This window comes from Mesoplodon mirus, assembly GCF_964341445.2.
Source record: "Mesoplodon mirus genome assembly, contig: SUPER_14_unloc_4, whole genome shotgun sequence".
Taxonomy (NCBI): Eukaryota; Metazoa; Chordata; class Mammalia; order Artiodactyla; family Ziphiidae; genus Mesoplodon; species Mesoplodon mirus.
The window spans coordinates 1599241-1613866 of record NW_028295741.1 but is presented as its reverse complement, the minus strand read 5'-3'; the positions used below and the strand labels follow the sequence as shown (position 1 = coordinate 1613866).

Genomic DNA, 14626 nt, shown 5'->3' with positions numbered 1-14626 from the left:
TTGCCTCCACTACCTCTCGTTTTTCCAGACCTAGTAATCAGACTAGAGTCCTTGAAATGGGGACGGGAGCAGGGAAGGGGTGGGTACCCACCGGGTATAAAGGATGACCATGAGGAGACACTATCTGCTAAAATATGGAATTTTATAATTTATATCAATAGAAACCTGAGAAATAATGTGTGTGGATTTTGTAGGTATTGAAGCAGGTGGGAGTAATGTAATATTGGGTTAGGCTGGATTTGTTGATACGAGTGCATTCAACACCCATTCCAGACTCAGCGTGTTAGCTTGGCTACCTGGGAATGCCTTCAACAGTTTGCTCAAATGACTGAAACCTGTACCCAAAGTGAGCGTATGCTAAAGTCAAAATGCCAGGACTTTCTAAGTATGTTGTAGCAAAATTTCTTGGCGTTGGCATGACTGACATTTTGAACTGGATAGCTCTTTGTTGTTGGGAGCTGTCCTGTGCAATGTAAGATGGGCCAGTGGCACATACTCTTCCCTGCCACCCTAGTTGTAACAATCAAAAGTGCCTTGAGGGCTTCCCTGGTGGCGCAGTGATGGAGAGTCCGCCTGCCGATGCAGGGGACACGGGTTTGTGCCCCGGTCCGGGAAGATCCCACATGCCGCGGGGCAGCTGGGCCCGTGAGCCATGGCCGCTGAGCCTGCGCGTCCAGAGCCTGTGCTCCGCAACGGGAGAGACCACAACAGTGAGAGGCCCGCGTACCAAAGAAAAAAAAAAAGTGCCTTGATACATCCGTGTGCACCAGCCACGTGGGGCTCATTCATAACACAGCTCCTTAAAGAAAAAAGTCTCAAGGGGCATCCCTGGTGGCACAGTGGTTGAGAGTCCGCCTGCCGATGCAGGGGACATGGGTCCGTGCCAGGGCCTGGGAAGATCCCACATGCCATGGAGCAGCTAGGCCCGTGAGCCACGGCCACTGAGCCTGTGCGTCCAGAGCTTGTGCTCCACAACAGGAGAGGCCACAACAGTGAGAGGCCCGCGTACCACAAAAGAAAAAAAAAATTCTCAAGACACTGCCACATATATCCTGGGAGGGGGGACCAAAAGTGTCCCCAGCTGAGAACCACCACTGTAGAAGGTTTACAAAGGCATAGGAATGCCAGACCACTGGAGTGGATTTATCACATAAGATCTGCTCACCCAAACCCCGTATGTGCCCTGGGAGGGCTCAGAGGACACTTGCTTTGCCAGAGGTTTACGAAACGTATTGGTGAGGGGAGCGTTAGCAGTCTTGGAATGCTCTATAGCTGCTCTTCTCTGCAGGCCAGGAATGAGAGGGAAATTATGTCATCATAATGGGCTCCCTAAATTCAGTGAGGCTAATGGGATCGTGTGGCATCATTGGTCAAGTGGAAACACTTCATTGGCAGAGATAAAGTGAGCGTGTTTTTCACAATGAACAGCAAAATGAAAGGGCTCATTAGAATGCTTTGATACACAGAGATTTTTTTATATTTGCTCATGTGCTATCTCTAGGGCTGAAATAAATGGGAAGTCTACTAATACCCTACTTGATTTGAATCAGGAGAAAAGCTCTAGGTCTGATGAACATGTCTGACCGGAATCAACATGGGAGTTGTGCTCCCTCAGCCAATTCGATAACATGAGTCAGTTCCCATTTCCAGAGCATCTTGAATGAAGGGCAGGCCAGGTCCCCTTGAGGGAGGATATACCCTGGTTTACTACCAACTATCCCGAGGGTGCTTTCTTCTCCCTGGAAGGGATAAAACAACTGAGGTAGAACAGGAAGAGACAAGAAGCACTCCAAGCTCTGCTGGTCAGGGTTACCCTCCAGCATTGCCTTAATGCTCAGAGCCACACACACCACAGTGAGCTTGGCTCCAGATCAACTACCACGCAACGAAGGTTCTGGAACATTTCCATATCTCGGGGGACCTCATTTCCACGTGACTCTCTTTCATATTCCCCTTTGTCACAGAAGGCTAGGTCCAGTGGTCCGGGTGAGATCTCAGCTCAGGCCCAAGGCTCTCAGACCTCAAAGTTCTGGTCCTGCAAGGGCCCCTGTCCTCTCTTGAGACCACTCCTGGCTCTCTCTGCCGAGAAGGAGCTGCTGGCAGTACGTCCTCTAAGAGTTGAGGTCCATCGTGCAGACCCTGAGAAAACTCCTAGGAAAAGGCTCCACATTCTTATTGAAGTCAACAGAGCTCAATTCCTTTGGAAGTGCTGGGTGTGTCCCAAGTTGATGCAACTTCAGAGCCATTAGGTCAACCAGCACATGTGTGCGGCTCCTTCCCTTAGACTCCTCTGGGCCCTCATGACATAGGCTCAGAAGACTGCCAGCCTCAAGCCTTACCTCTTCCAAGACGACACCGTCTCCAGGATCTTCTGTCCCATGAATCTCAGTTGCTCTGTGGAAATCAAAAGAGAGGAAAGAGCCTGCCTACGGGGTCTCTTTGGGCTGGGGCCTTCTTGCTTCTCTTCCTCCTCCTCCTCGTCCTCCTCGTCCTCCTTGTCCTCCTCCTCGGGGTGATTTCGGATTCCACATTGCCCATCCACTGGGCCATGTTGAGATGAAAGATACGGCAGCTGAAGCCCTCCAGGACGCCGCCCTTCACGTGCTGCTGGAGGACCTCCAAGGTGGGGAAGACCCGGCAGCAGGCCATGCACCTGAAGCCAGTCTCCATGGTCACCATCCAGTCCGGTGTCTTGGCCCTGGGTGTCTCCTCGACGGCAGGTGACCCTGATGGGCTGCCTGGCTCTGCCCTTTCCTCATACTCTTTCTCCTCCCCAGTGGGCTCACTGTCAGACAGGAGGTTTTCGGTGGACACATCAGAGGGGTAAGTGTCTACTGTGCATGCATCCTCAGGAAGGGTCACTTCTTCTATCCTCAGCTGCTTTTCAGGCAACTCCAAGGGTTTCTTTGTCTTCCAGGAGACAGCGACACCCTTGTTCACTTGTACCTGCATGTAGTATATTTTCATGCCCCTTTCCTCTTTGTCTGTGTGCAGATTGTTCTTACAGGGTGAAGAGGGTGAGGAGGAGACACAGTGTGATGGGGGAGCGGTCTCCCCTTTTTCCTGAACCTGGGCTAGGGGTGCGGTAGGCTGGGCAGTGTCTCAATGTGATCGCCGGATTCCTGAAAAAGGAAATTAAAAACATAATAACATGCATGGGCCATGCCAGAAGCTGAGGGAGCAAGTGTGGTAGACGAGAGAGGGACATTTGCATGACGTAGCTATGTCGTGAGCTTGGTGTCTGTTGGCCGTAGGAGGCAGTGGTGTATCTGGTGTCATGTGTGGGCTTTTTTCTGCGTGTTGGGGGATACTGGAGCGGTGTCTGTATACACGGGTGTGGAGTACAGTGGTGAGGACTGTGGTATGTCAGGGATGCGGATGGATGCGTGTATGACGAGGAGTGTGAGTTTGGGAATACCGGTGGTGCATTCCTTGTGGAATGGGGCGGTGGTGCAGGAGGAGAGTACTGTGGATCACGTGCTTGGGGTTCTTGTGTGCACTGAGAAGGGCTGTGCCTGGAGGGCGCATGTGTGTGTGAGCTGTGTGGACCTGAGCTGGATGGTGCTGCTCTCAGGCTGGAGGTTTGTGATGCAGAACTATGTCTTTCTCTGGAAGCAAAGGCAAAGAGAAACCCTACATTTTCCTCTGAAGATGCTTAATCTGGTCCCTCTTCCCTGAACCTCAAGTCCAGACCTTTCCGGCCCCTGCTCCTTGACTTCCCCACCATGGTAGTACCAGGATTCACATCCGCCCCCCACCCCTGACTCAGCTGGGATCCACACCCTCGTAACAGCTCAGCCATCCGGCCCAGGCTCCTCCACAGAGCCCTCATCACCTCTGATGACCCTGGGTTTCCTCTCAGCCTCCCTGGGATCTGTGTGCCTCCTGCCTCACAGCCAAGCACCCCCTCACCTGAGGAGCCCCGCGCCCTTACCGGCGTAGATGAGCTTGCGTGGAGAAGAAGCACAGGAGAAGTGTTTAGGGGCAGAGGAGACCTCCCCTGCCCCTGGGCTGCAGCCTTGGGCCACCACAGTGGATCCAAGCCGAGGGGGATCCTCTTGTGACTTCGAGATTCCTGAGGGAGGAATGAAAGGCTCAGGGTGGGTTCATCAGTCCTCTGTCCACAAATATTTACTGAGAGTGACACGTCTCAGGTGCAGTGAATACACACAGTTGAGAGTGTGGTTCATCCTGCTCATCTCTGCACTACGACACACACACACACAGAGACACAGTCACACACACACACACACAGGAACATAGAGAAAAATATTCTGAATGGTTAGGGGCAGTCCTTGCCTTCCCCAGCCTGTCCCAGCCACTGCCTGAAAATCTGCCTGCTGTCTAGACCTCCATTGCCAGGGCCAACCCTACAGTCTCCAGTGTCCTGGGCCTGGAAGGAGCTACTGGGCTCTAATCTGGGGCAGAGACGTCTCGCTGGAACTCTGGGGTGACCACACCCGCCCAGGGCAAGCTACTCGCCTACATTTAATGCACGCCGGCACCCTGTGGCCCGTGGCTCTCAGAGCTCCCTGCAGGACCCTGAGGACATTTCTCACCCCCGCCCACGTGGTCTCAGTCTCTGGAAATCCCTTCCTTTCCCTTGATCTCCTTTGGGCAATTCTTCCTGTTGAAGGAATAAAACCTCCTTGCTTTCAATATGACACCAACCCTAGACAATCTTCTTTCGAACTGCATTCCACTTGTCAAGATACTTTTCAACAGGGCCTTCAACTCATGGGGCTTCTCTTTCCACTTTGGTAAAAGAGGCCAAGCAACCCATGGGTCTCTCTCAGCATCCTTGCATCCTTCACATCCCCCACCTCATGTCCACAGGGAAATATCCAAGAGCATAAGAGAGAAATCGGGGACTGAGAAAAGCTGCACCTCTAGGTCTGTGCAAGCAGGATGCAGCCTGCTGTGAGTCCGACAAAGCTCCAGGCCCGGCAGCCCCAGGAGAGAGTCCCCAGACCAGCGGAGCTGACCTCCCATCTCCCAGGGGGCATCTGGCCGTGCTGTGCCATCTCACACCACAGGGACCCTCCGGATGGATACGGCAGCATCAGTGAGACGAGGTCTCTCGCTCCCTGCTTCACAGGTGACACGTTCTCAGTCCCCCGCTTCCTAGAGAAGCTTCAGTTTGGCAGAAACCCATGTGCCCCAGCAAGTTGCCCCCCACATACCTCCTCCGTTCTCGGCAGTTTCCTGGGACTCTTCATTTTCCAGATGTTTCCTCTTTTGTCGCCGTTTCATGGTACTAACTAGAAGTCTCCCTTAGAAGATGCCTCAAGAGATGTCCAACTCCTCCTCTTCCCTACAGGTTGGCCCTTCTTGGCTCTTGGGCAATCCGTTGAAATGATTCAATACAAACAAAAATAGTCAAGTCTCGTAAATTGCTGAAAAACTTGTACCACTTAGTGAACCAGGAGTACTGCCTAGTGCTCACCAGGGCTGTTCAGTTTCCAAGGTTGCCAGGCGCACAGCAGGATTCTGTGACCTCAATGATGACATCAGAGCATTCTGTGGACCTAGGTTCAGCACAGTCACTGCAATAGCACAGGCCCCGTTTTCAAGAACAATTCCTGTTTCCCAGCCGAAGCTTTCCCTTGAAAGGGAAAGGTTCATACCATATCTATTATAAGTTGTATCATACCATATCTATTATAAAATGAACATTTTGATTGGAGATCTTTTAATATCTTTTCTAGAGAGATTTAATATGAATATTTTAAATGGTCTCCAGTTTCCCTGTGGATTATTGACATTTTAAACTCTGCACTTCAATTTTCCCTCAATACGTGTAATTTTGTCACAGCTATTTCTGTACTTAAAGATGAGTAACTATATAATTGATTTCTTCATTTTTTTCCCATCTCTTTCCAAGGTACTGAATTTGATTGTGTCTTACGAATGAGTGAAAAATGCGAGTCCGTGAGTCAGGACATTGGGCCCTTTACCAAGTAACTCAACCTGTCTGGGCTTCAGCTTCTGTCTGTGCGATCGAGAGGCTTGGCCTAGTTGACTTTTCAAATGCTGTGTTTCTTTGATTCACTCTCACGTACTGATCTGCTACTTAGAAAGAGGGCGTGTTCTCATAAAGTAAGAACAGTCGTTTTTTAATCCTTTGTTTGGGCGGAGTTTAAGTGGTCGTACTCAGTTTGTCAGTTTTATTTACTTTTACATATGCTTAGTTTAAGTAATTTATATGGCTCTTGTGACAATTTTCAGATCTTATTTTTTTCTTATTTTTTTTTTACAGTTTCTAATTTGCTATCGCCTGTATAGAGGAGCGTGATTGACTTTTAAAATTTATTGATCTTGTATGTGTGTGCCTTGTTGAACCGTCTTATTAGTTCCTGCTAGTTTATCTGTGGGTTCTTTTGGGTTTCCTAGATAAATGAACAGATTAAATGTAAATAATGTGTTCATTGGATAAAGTTTATCTTCTTGCATCTCTCTATATAGAAGCAATATGTTGAATTGATTTAAATATTTAAATACTTACATACCTGTTATCACATTCTAACATTCTTTATCTTATTTTCTTTCAATCAATATTATGTTTTCAAGATTTATCCACGTGAAATCATATAGATCTAGGTCTTTGATTTTTGACTGTTTGATATTATTTCATCACATGCATATAGCATCATTTATTTTCCATTCAAGCATTATTGGACAATTGGATTGTTTCCCTCCCTTCTCTAGAACAAACAACATTTCCTAGAATATCCCTGAAGATGTCTGACAGTCGAGAAGGGCCAGGCTGCCCGAAGGATTGCTACTTGCTTTTAGCCACCTTCCAACAGGCCGTCTCCAGCCAGCAATTTGAAGCACAGCTGAAATGAGAACTGCCCCAAATGTGAAGATCTTAGGAGCTTCCTAGAAGGTGGGAGGTTAATGATAGGCATCCTGCTGGGATCCCAGGGGAGTCTGAGCTGGCCTGAAGCTCATCTTCCTCCTCCACCTCTCAAGAGAAATGTGGAGGAAAGAAGACTTCAAAAACTGTGAGCAGGCAGAGGGAGAGATATTGGGGGCCGAAGCTGTAACTGAGGTCTTGGAGAGGGCTGTGAGCACGCAGAGCCTCTCGAGAGCCAGGCTCTGCCTTCTGAGAACTTCTCCCCTAAGGCTGCTCATAATTCACGTGATACCAGCCATATAGAGCCGACTTGGCCCACACTGTCACAGAAAGCCTTATCAGAATCTCTTCTTCTTCATACACTCTTGTGTCTGTTACTTGGTTATTGCCTTTGGTACTCCAGTGATGTGAACCACAGTCGCCAGGGGATGGAGGACACTAGTGACCCATCTTGCTCTGTGGCCTCAGTCCACAGCTTGAGGGTAAGGGAAGAGACCAAATGAAGGTCAAGAAGGAAAGATGGAGTTTGAAGAGAAGACCTGAGTTAAGGGTGTCTTCTCAAGTCTTGATGACTGAAATGTAGCTCCAGTACCTGAAGTCCTGCTTGTTCTCAAGGCTGACCGCGGGGCTGGGTGCACTCAGTGAAGGAACCGTATACACTTAGTATTTCCTTGCTTGCTTTCTCACACTTGCCCTCCTCTGATACACCCTCTGCAAGACTGATCTTCCCCTGAAACAACTTTCCACCTGCCACTGTCATCTCATGAACGTTTGCTTCCCCTTCCTAGTGTCCCCCTAGAATGCCATTGCAGCCAATTCATAATTTGATAATCATGCTGCTTACCATATTCTCAGCAACTTCTGAGAAATTTTATTCACTTTATTCCATAGTCTTCACCCATCAATAATCTTCCTTAACTTCCTAGCTGCAGGTTAACCCATTCGGAATCATTTCTTTTTCTTTCTCTTCTTTGGCAAATCCTTTCTATCTTTTAAGGTCTTTTTCTTGTCTCTCTACCATCTTGCCTTCCTGAACTTCTTTTTTTTCCGTTTAAGTAACCTTTCAATCTCCTTCCCCAATTTCCTCATACACATTGAGAGTTTATTCCTCACACGTTAGACAGCGGTTTATGAATGGCCAGGCATAATGGACTCAGAATGAGTTGGCACCCCCGAGGTACCTGTCTTGCTGGGGAGCCACAGGTGAAGGGCTGTCTGCTGGACACATGTTTGCATGGAGTCAGGCTGAGTGGCCTCAGGGTGTTTGCTCTGCACTTGTGTGTGTTTCTCCCTAGTTGGTTTCCTTGTCCAGCCACCTGTGACCTCCCTCCATCCAGCCCAGGGAATCCTTCTCATCACAGGGGTAGGATGTTTGTCTCATTTTCCATCACATCCTTTCCCCAAAGTTTGGTTGTGAGTTGTTCCCATTCCAAAGACCTTTCCTCTTTGAAGAGAAAAGAGAAAATCTTGTCTCTCCTTTTCTCTCACTTCACTTCTGCTCTATTATCTCCTCCGTCCAGAATGGCCCACTGACTCACATGGGTGTAGATACAAAGATGGCAGGAAATGCCAGCAATTCTGAGATAATAATACGGATGGATCAGGAAAACTTGAAAACCTTTATCCCGCCACATTAAAAAAAATTGCACTTCCAGTGTATTCAGAGTCTCAGTGTAGAAACACAAATGATAGAGAAATTGAATTACACTCAAGTTTTTCTTTCCTCCTTTCCTGATTTATTCTAATCCTCCAAGTTAACATGATGAACTCTTTGTTGTGTAAAGTTTCAGACATTTTCTACCCATGCACACTTTTCTTCTTTTCACATTAGACTGTGAACTAGGTCACTTTCAACATGCTGTGATTCTGTGATTCACTGTCTCCCACCGAGTCATCCACGGATAAAGTCATCTGTTTCATGGAGAAATATTTCCAATAGCTAATAGCCAATGTCTGTGGAGTGCTTACTCAGTGTCGGTTTCTTGTAACTACTTTACAGATCATTTGTACAACGTACTCATGGACCAGGTACAATTATGACCCCCAAGTGACAGATAAGTGCAGATAAGTACAAATAAATACAGAGGCCAAGTGACTTGCCCAAGACACTGGAGCAAATCAAAATCCATGCCTCTGTAATCATTTTGCTCTATTGCCTCTGTCTGGGAGGCTTGATGATTTGGCAACTAAAACCTTAAATATCATGTTCCATTTTTATATCTGTGACACAAGCGTGGGGCTGTGATACGGGGTAACTAACCTGACTACTTTTGAAAACCCTTATGCACCTGGATGAAAGTAAGCCAGGGACTGCAAGCCATAGATTTAAGGTTTCCTACCAACTTTTAAAAATAGCTTCTTGAATGCAATTTATGTAATGTCAAGTCTAGGATGTAGTCCAAATAGTAACAGAAAAATGGAGATATGTAGGAAAATACTTAAAGTTGACAAGTATTGGGAGTGTAGTATTTTTGGGGCCAGCGTGTAGACCACAGGAAAACTTGCTGTTTCCATCCCAAAGGGAAGAGCCCTACGTTGCAACTGCCAAGGTCCCTGGGGCAGCAAGTGTGCTCACTGCTTAGTAAAGAAGCATCCTCAGTTTGATAGAATCATATGGGAGCCTTACATTTGGTTAGCAGTTCTACATTCTTGATGTAATAATATTTTCAGGGTGTGGGAGGGTATCAAGCTCTGAAAATACCCTTGGAGAGATCTGCTTATTAAGTTTGGCTTTTTCAATCTCCCTACTACTTCTTTACTAAACACCAGGCGGTTTCCTTCACTTTTCAGAACCATGTTGTTTTTCCCTTGTCTAATGAACTTTGAAATACTTTTGGATGAGCTATTAAGTTTGGGGAAAAATAAACATCTCTTTAAAATAAGGAAGATAATAACAATGACAAGTAGAAAAAGCTCTAAAACAGAGAATATCCTCCATTCTAGCCAATGACTGGGAGTGGAAGGTTCGTGCTAGCTGTCTAGGACGTAGAAATAAAAGCTGAGGAGGCGCTGAGGTGTCTCCTGGATCTCTATGAGCCTCTATCATTTCTGCTGAGTAGGGTTGACAGATAAAATATAGGCTGTTTAGTTAAATATGAATGTTTGAAAAACAACGAGTACATTTTGAAGATAAGTATGCCCCAAATAGTTCATAGGATCTACTTATACTAAAAATAAAGACTTATTTTTCATGTGAAGTTCAACTTTAACTGGGTATCCTGTATTTTTATTTACTAAATCTGACAGCCCTACTGATGACCCACAACGGAGGCAGTTGAGGAGGGGTACATGCTGGCTCTCGGACAGTCAGAAATGGCTTCAGCAGATCCAGTTACAGTATGAAATTCTTTTTGGATGTAGCTCAGAAGCCATGGCCAGCCCTTGACTGCAGGTACTGCCTCGGGTTTCCCTGAGGTGGGGTAAACCGTCCTCTTAATGGCCTTTTGGTAAGTCTGGAAGACCATATCCAAAGGGAGCCCCAAAGTCAGTTTCATCCTCCCAACCATGTTTCCAATTCCTGGAATTGGCTGCATGTGACTCACAAGAGCTGAGGAGGTTTGTGGAAGTTGGGAGTGTCATAGCTTGAACCCTTTGTAGGTAAAGTTTTGCTGTTGTGAGAGTTTTAACAGGAGCAATGTGAAAGACTCCAGGTCCCCAGGTAGATAGAAATAACCCTGTTCTACCTGTGTGTATGTGACAAGTCTCTAATAGTTCAGAGAGCAAGTATCTGGTCTTAGAAAGACTGATCCAAGCTTGGATGTTTCTGGTGTCAAGGCAAGGCCCTGAGTATCAAGTTCACCTTTTATGGTTGAGGAGACAATAAGGTGGTCAGAAGGGAAATCATGGAGGAGACCTTGGCTTCATCCATCGTGCAGGCTTGTATATGTGGTTCTATGTAGATTGTGTTTCAAAGGTGGAGCTTGTTTACAACTATGAACATTCCCCGATGTGCTTTTTGGACCTTCATTCCCAGAGCGAGAGCAGTGCCGAGGCTCTAGAAATGCCGTGGATATTCTGAGCTGTCAGTGGCATTTCCCCGGGACTGTTCCCTTGGTGCCGCTCCTTGAAATGTCCAAAGGGATTATCATGTGTCTTGTGGCGGGTCCTAGCATTGTGAAAGGAAGCTGCTGCACCCGGCTCAGAGGATTTCGCATGTGGTGGGAGGAGGAGGAGTACTACGACTATAAATTGTATCACATAATATCTATTCCATCTTGAGAGTGGGGTTGGGGGGTTATGAAGGGGGGCTTTTATTGTACTTTTATACATTGTACCCTTGAAACTAATTCAATTTTTAAAAATTAATTAATTTATTTGGGGCTGCATTGGGTCTTTGTTGCTGCTAGCGGGCGTTCTCTAGTTGCAGTCAGCGGGGGCTCCTCTTGGCTCTGGTGCACGGGCTTCTCATTGCAGTGGCTTCTCTTGTTGCGGAGCATGGGCTCTAGGCACGCAGGCTTCCGTAGTTGTGGCACGTGGGCTCGGTCGATGTGGCACACGGGCTCTAGAGCGCAGGCTCAGTAGTTGTGGCGTGCGGGCTTAGTTACTCCGTGGCACGTGGGATCTTCCCAGACCAGGGCTAGAACCCATGTCCCCTGCATTCGCAGGCATATTCATAACAACTGCTCCACCAGGGAAGCCCAATAATTCAGTTTTTTATAAAGAGAAGATTCCTAATATTATTCCAAAATTTTAAAAATATGTAGTTGGATAACACTATGAAAAATTAACTGATATATTCTTTTATTATTTCTCTTTGCTCCCTGGATCTTTTTCCCCATCCAGTCAGCCAGGCACTGTGAGTTCACTGCATTAGGAAGGTAAAGACTCAGCAGAAATGAGGGAGAAAAACAGAAAAGTCTCAGCTTTGGAATGTTCACAACGGAGGCCACAGTAGAACAGGTGAGAATTCTGTGAACCAAAAATAAATGTCGTCTCAAATGCAAAAAAGTATTCTCTGCACTGGGAGGCAGGAGAGGGAGGGAGGGAAGGACTGAAGGAGAGAGATCAGTGTGGCCAGGGACATGGAGACTGTGCTTGAGGACGATATGCCCAGGAAGAGAATCAGAATCTGGAGAAGATTCAGCCTGCACGTGATCATTGCCTCCAGCCAGCACCCTCATCTCAGACGTTGGGAAATTCAGAGAGAGAGTGGGAGTACGTCAGGAGGGCCACGCGCATAGTCTGTGTGGCAGGGGTTGTGGCCGTTCCCTATTTGTGAGGAGTCCCCAGCAATTTGCAGGCCTCTTCTGGAAAATGCTGGCGGACGTCTCTAGTGCTTATGTGAAAGCTTGTTCACAAACCTTGAAAGATACAGATGTAGATGACAGATAGATGCATAGATAGAAAAATGTCCTTAAATAAAAGCTCCAGGAAAGGTTTGGAAAATGCCCTTTATTGCATAGGACGCTTCTATTGTCATATGATGTTAGACTGAGTGCCGGTCCCTTCATCCTCCTTCAGACCACGGCATTCTGTCTGCTACTCTCCCGAGGGTCCTTTCTTCTCCCTGGAAGGGATAAAACAAATGAGGTAGGCCAGGAAGAGACAAGAAGCACTCCAAGCTCTGCTGGTCAGGGTTACCCTCCAGCATTGCCTTAATGCTCAGAGCCACACACACCACAGTGAGCTTGGCTCCAGATCAACTACCACGCAACGAAGGTTCTGGAACATTTCCATATCTCGGGGGACCTCATTTCCACGTGACTCTCTTTCATATTCCCCTTTGTCATAGAAGGCTAGGTACAGTGGTCAGGGTGAGATCTCGGCTCAGGCCCAAGGCTCTCAGACCTCAAAATTCTGGTCCTGCAAGGGCCCCTGTCCTCTCTTGAGACCACTCCTGGCTCTCTCTGCCGAGAAGCAGCTGTTGGCAGTACGTCCTCTAAGAGTTGAGGTCCATCGTGCAGACCCTGAGAAAACTCCTAGGAAAAGGCTCCACCTTCTTGTTTACGTCAACAGAGGTCAATGCCTTTGTTAGTGCTGGGTGTGTCCCATTTGATGCAACTGCAGAGCCATTAGGTAAACCAGCACATGTGTGCGGCCCCTTCCCTTAGACTCCTCTGGGCCCTCGTGACATAGGCTCAGAAGACTGCCAGCCTCAAGCCTTACCTCTTCCAAGGGACGGCCACACCGTCTTCCAGGATCTTCTGTCCCATGAATCTCAGTTGCTGTTTGGAACTCAAAGGAGAGAAAAGACCCTGCCTGCGGGGTCTCTTTGGGCTGGGGCCTTCCCCCGTGGGCTGCTCTCCCTCATTCTCCTGTTCTTCTTGCTTCTCTTCCTCCTCCTCCTCCTCCTCCTCGTCATCTTCCTCAGGGGTGCTCTCGGATTCCACATTGCCCATCCACTGGGCCATGTTGAGATGAAAGACACGGCAGCCGAAGCCCTGCAGGACGCTGCCCTTCACGTGCTGCTTGAGGATCTCCAAGGTGGGGAAGACCCGGCAGCAGGCCATGCACCTGAAGCCCGTCTCCATGGTCACCATCCAGTCCGGTGTCTTGGCCCTGGGTCTCTCCTCGACGGCAGGTGACCCTGATGGGCTGCCTGGCTCTGCCCTTTCCTCATACTCTTTCTCCTCCCCAGTGGGCTCACTGTCAGACAGGAGGCTTTCGGTGAACACATCAGAGGGGCAAGTGCCTACTGTGCACGCATCCTCAGGAAGGGTCACTTCTTCTATCGTCAGCTGCTTTTCAGGCAACTCCAAGGGTTTCTTTGTCTTCCAGGAGACAGCGACACCCTTGTTCACTTGTACCTGCATGTAGTATATTTTCATGCCCCTTTCCTCTTTGTCTGGGTGCAGATAGTCCTTACAGTGTGAAGAGAGTGAGGAGGAGACACAGTGTGATGGGGGAGCGGTCTCCCCTTCTTCCTGAACCTGGGCTAGGGGTGCTGTAGGCCAGGCAGTGTCTCGAAATCTCCGCATTGCTGAAAAAGGAAATTAAAACCATAATAACATGCATGGGCCGTGCCGGAAGCTGAGGGAGCAGGTGTGGTAGACGAGAGAGGGACATTTGCATGACGTAGCTATGTCGTGAGCTTGGTGTCTGTTGGCCGTAGGATGGAGCGGTGTATCTGGTGTCATCTGTGGGCTTTTCATGTGCGTGGGGGGGATACTGGAGCGGTGTTTGTATACAGGGGTGTGGAGTATGGTGGTGAGGGCTGTGGTATGTGAGGGATGCGGCTGGATGCGTGTATGACAAGGAGTGTGATTTTGGTAATATTGGTGGTGCATTACTTGTGGAATGGGGCTGTGGTGCTTGGGGTTTATGTGTGCTGTGAGAAGGGCTGTGCCTGGAGGGCAGATGTATGTGTGAGCTGTGTGGACCTGAGCTGGATGGTCCTGCTCTCAGGCTGGAGGTGTATGATGCAGAACTCTGTCCTTCTCTGGAAGCAAAGGCAAAGACAAAGCCTACATTTTCCTCTGAAGATGCTTAATCTGGTCCCTCTTCCCTCCACCTCAAGCCCAGACCTTTCCGGCCCCTGCTCCTTGACTTCCCCACCATGGTACTACCAGTATTCACACCGCCACCCCAGACTCAGCTGGCATCCACGCCCTCGGAACAGCTCAGCCATCCTGCCCAGGCTCCTCCACAGAGCCCTCATCACCTCTGATGACCCTGGATTTCCTCTCAGCCTCCCTGGGATCTGTGTGCCTCCTGCCTCACAGCCAAGCACCCCCTCACCTGAGGAGCCCCGCGCCCTTACCAGCGTAGCTGAGCTTGCGCGGAGTAGAAGTACAGAAGAAGTATTTAGGGGCAGAGGAGACCTCCACT

The 14626-nt window shown here is 48.4% G+C and overlaps 1 protein-coding gene and 1 pseudogene across 2 annotated transcripts in view; both read right to left on the bottom strand.

Annotated features, from left to right (window-relative positions):
* Nucleotides 1-2451: 2451 nt before the first annotated feature.
* Nucleotides 2452-5253, bottom strand: LOC309816159 (protein FAM170A-like; annotated as a pseudogene). Its single transcript has 2 exons — nt 5184-5253; nt 2452-3122 (listed from the first exon to the last, which is right to left on the bottom strand). The product of its transcript is annotated as a protein FAM170A-like (transcript).
* A 4576-nt stretch (nt 5254-9829) lies between these two features.
* Nucleotides 9830-14626, bottom strand: part of LOC309816158 (protein FAM170A-like) — a gene marked incomplete at both ends in the record, with an annotated part of 102858 nt that continues 98061 nt past the window's right edge. The window contains one exon of the mRNA XM_082646814.1: nt 9830-9837. Within this exon, the coding sequence (XP_082502940.1) occupies nt 9830-9837 (8 nt within the window). The remainder of the gene's footprint in view (nt 9838-14626) is intronic.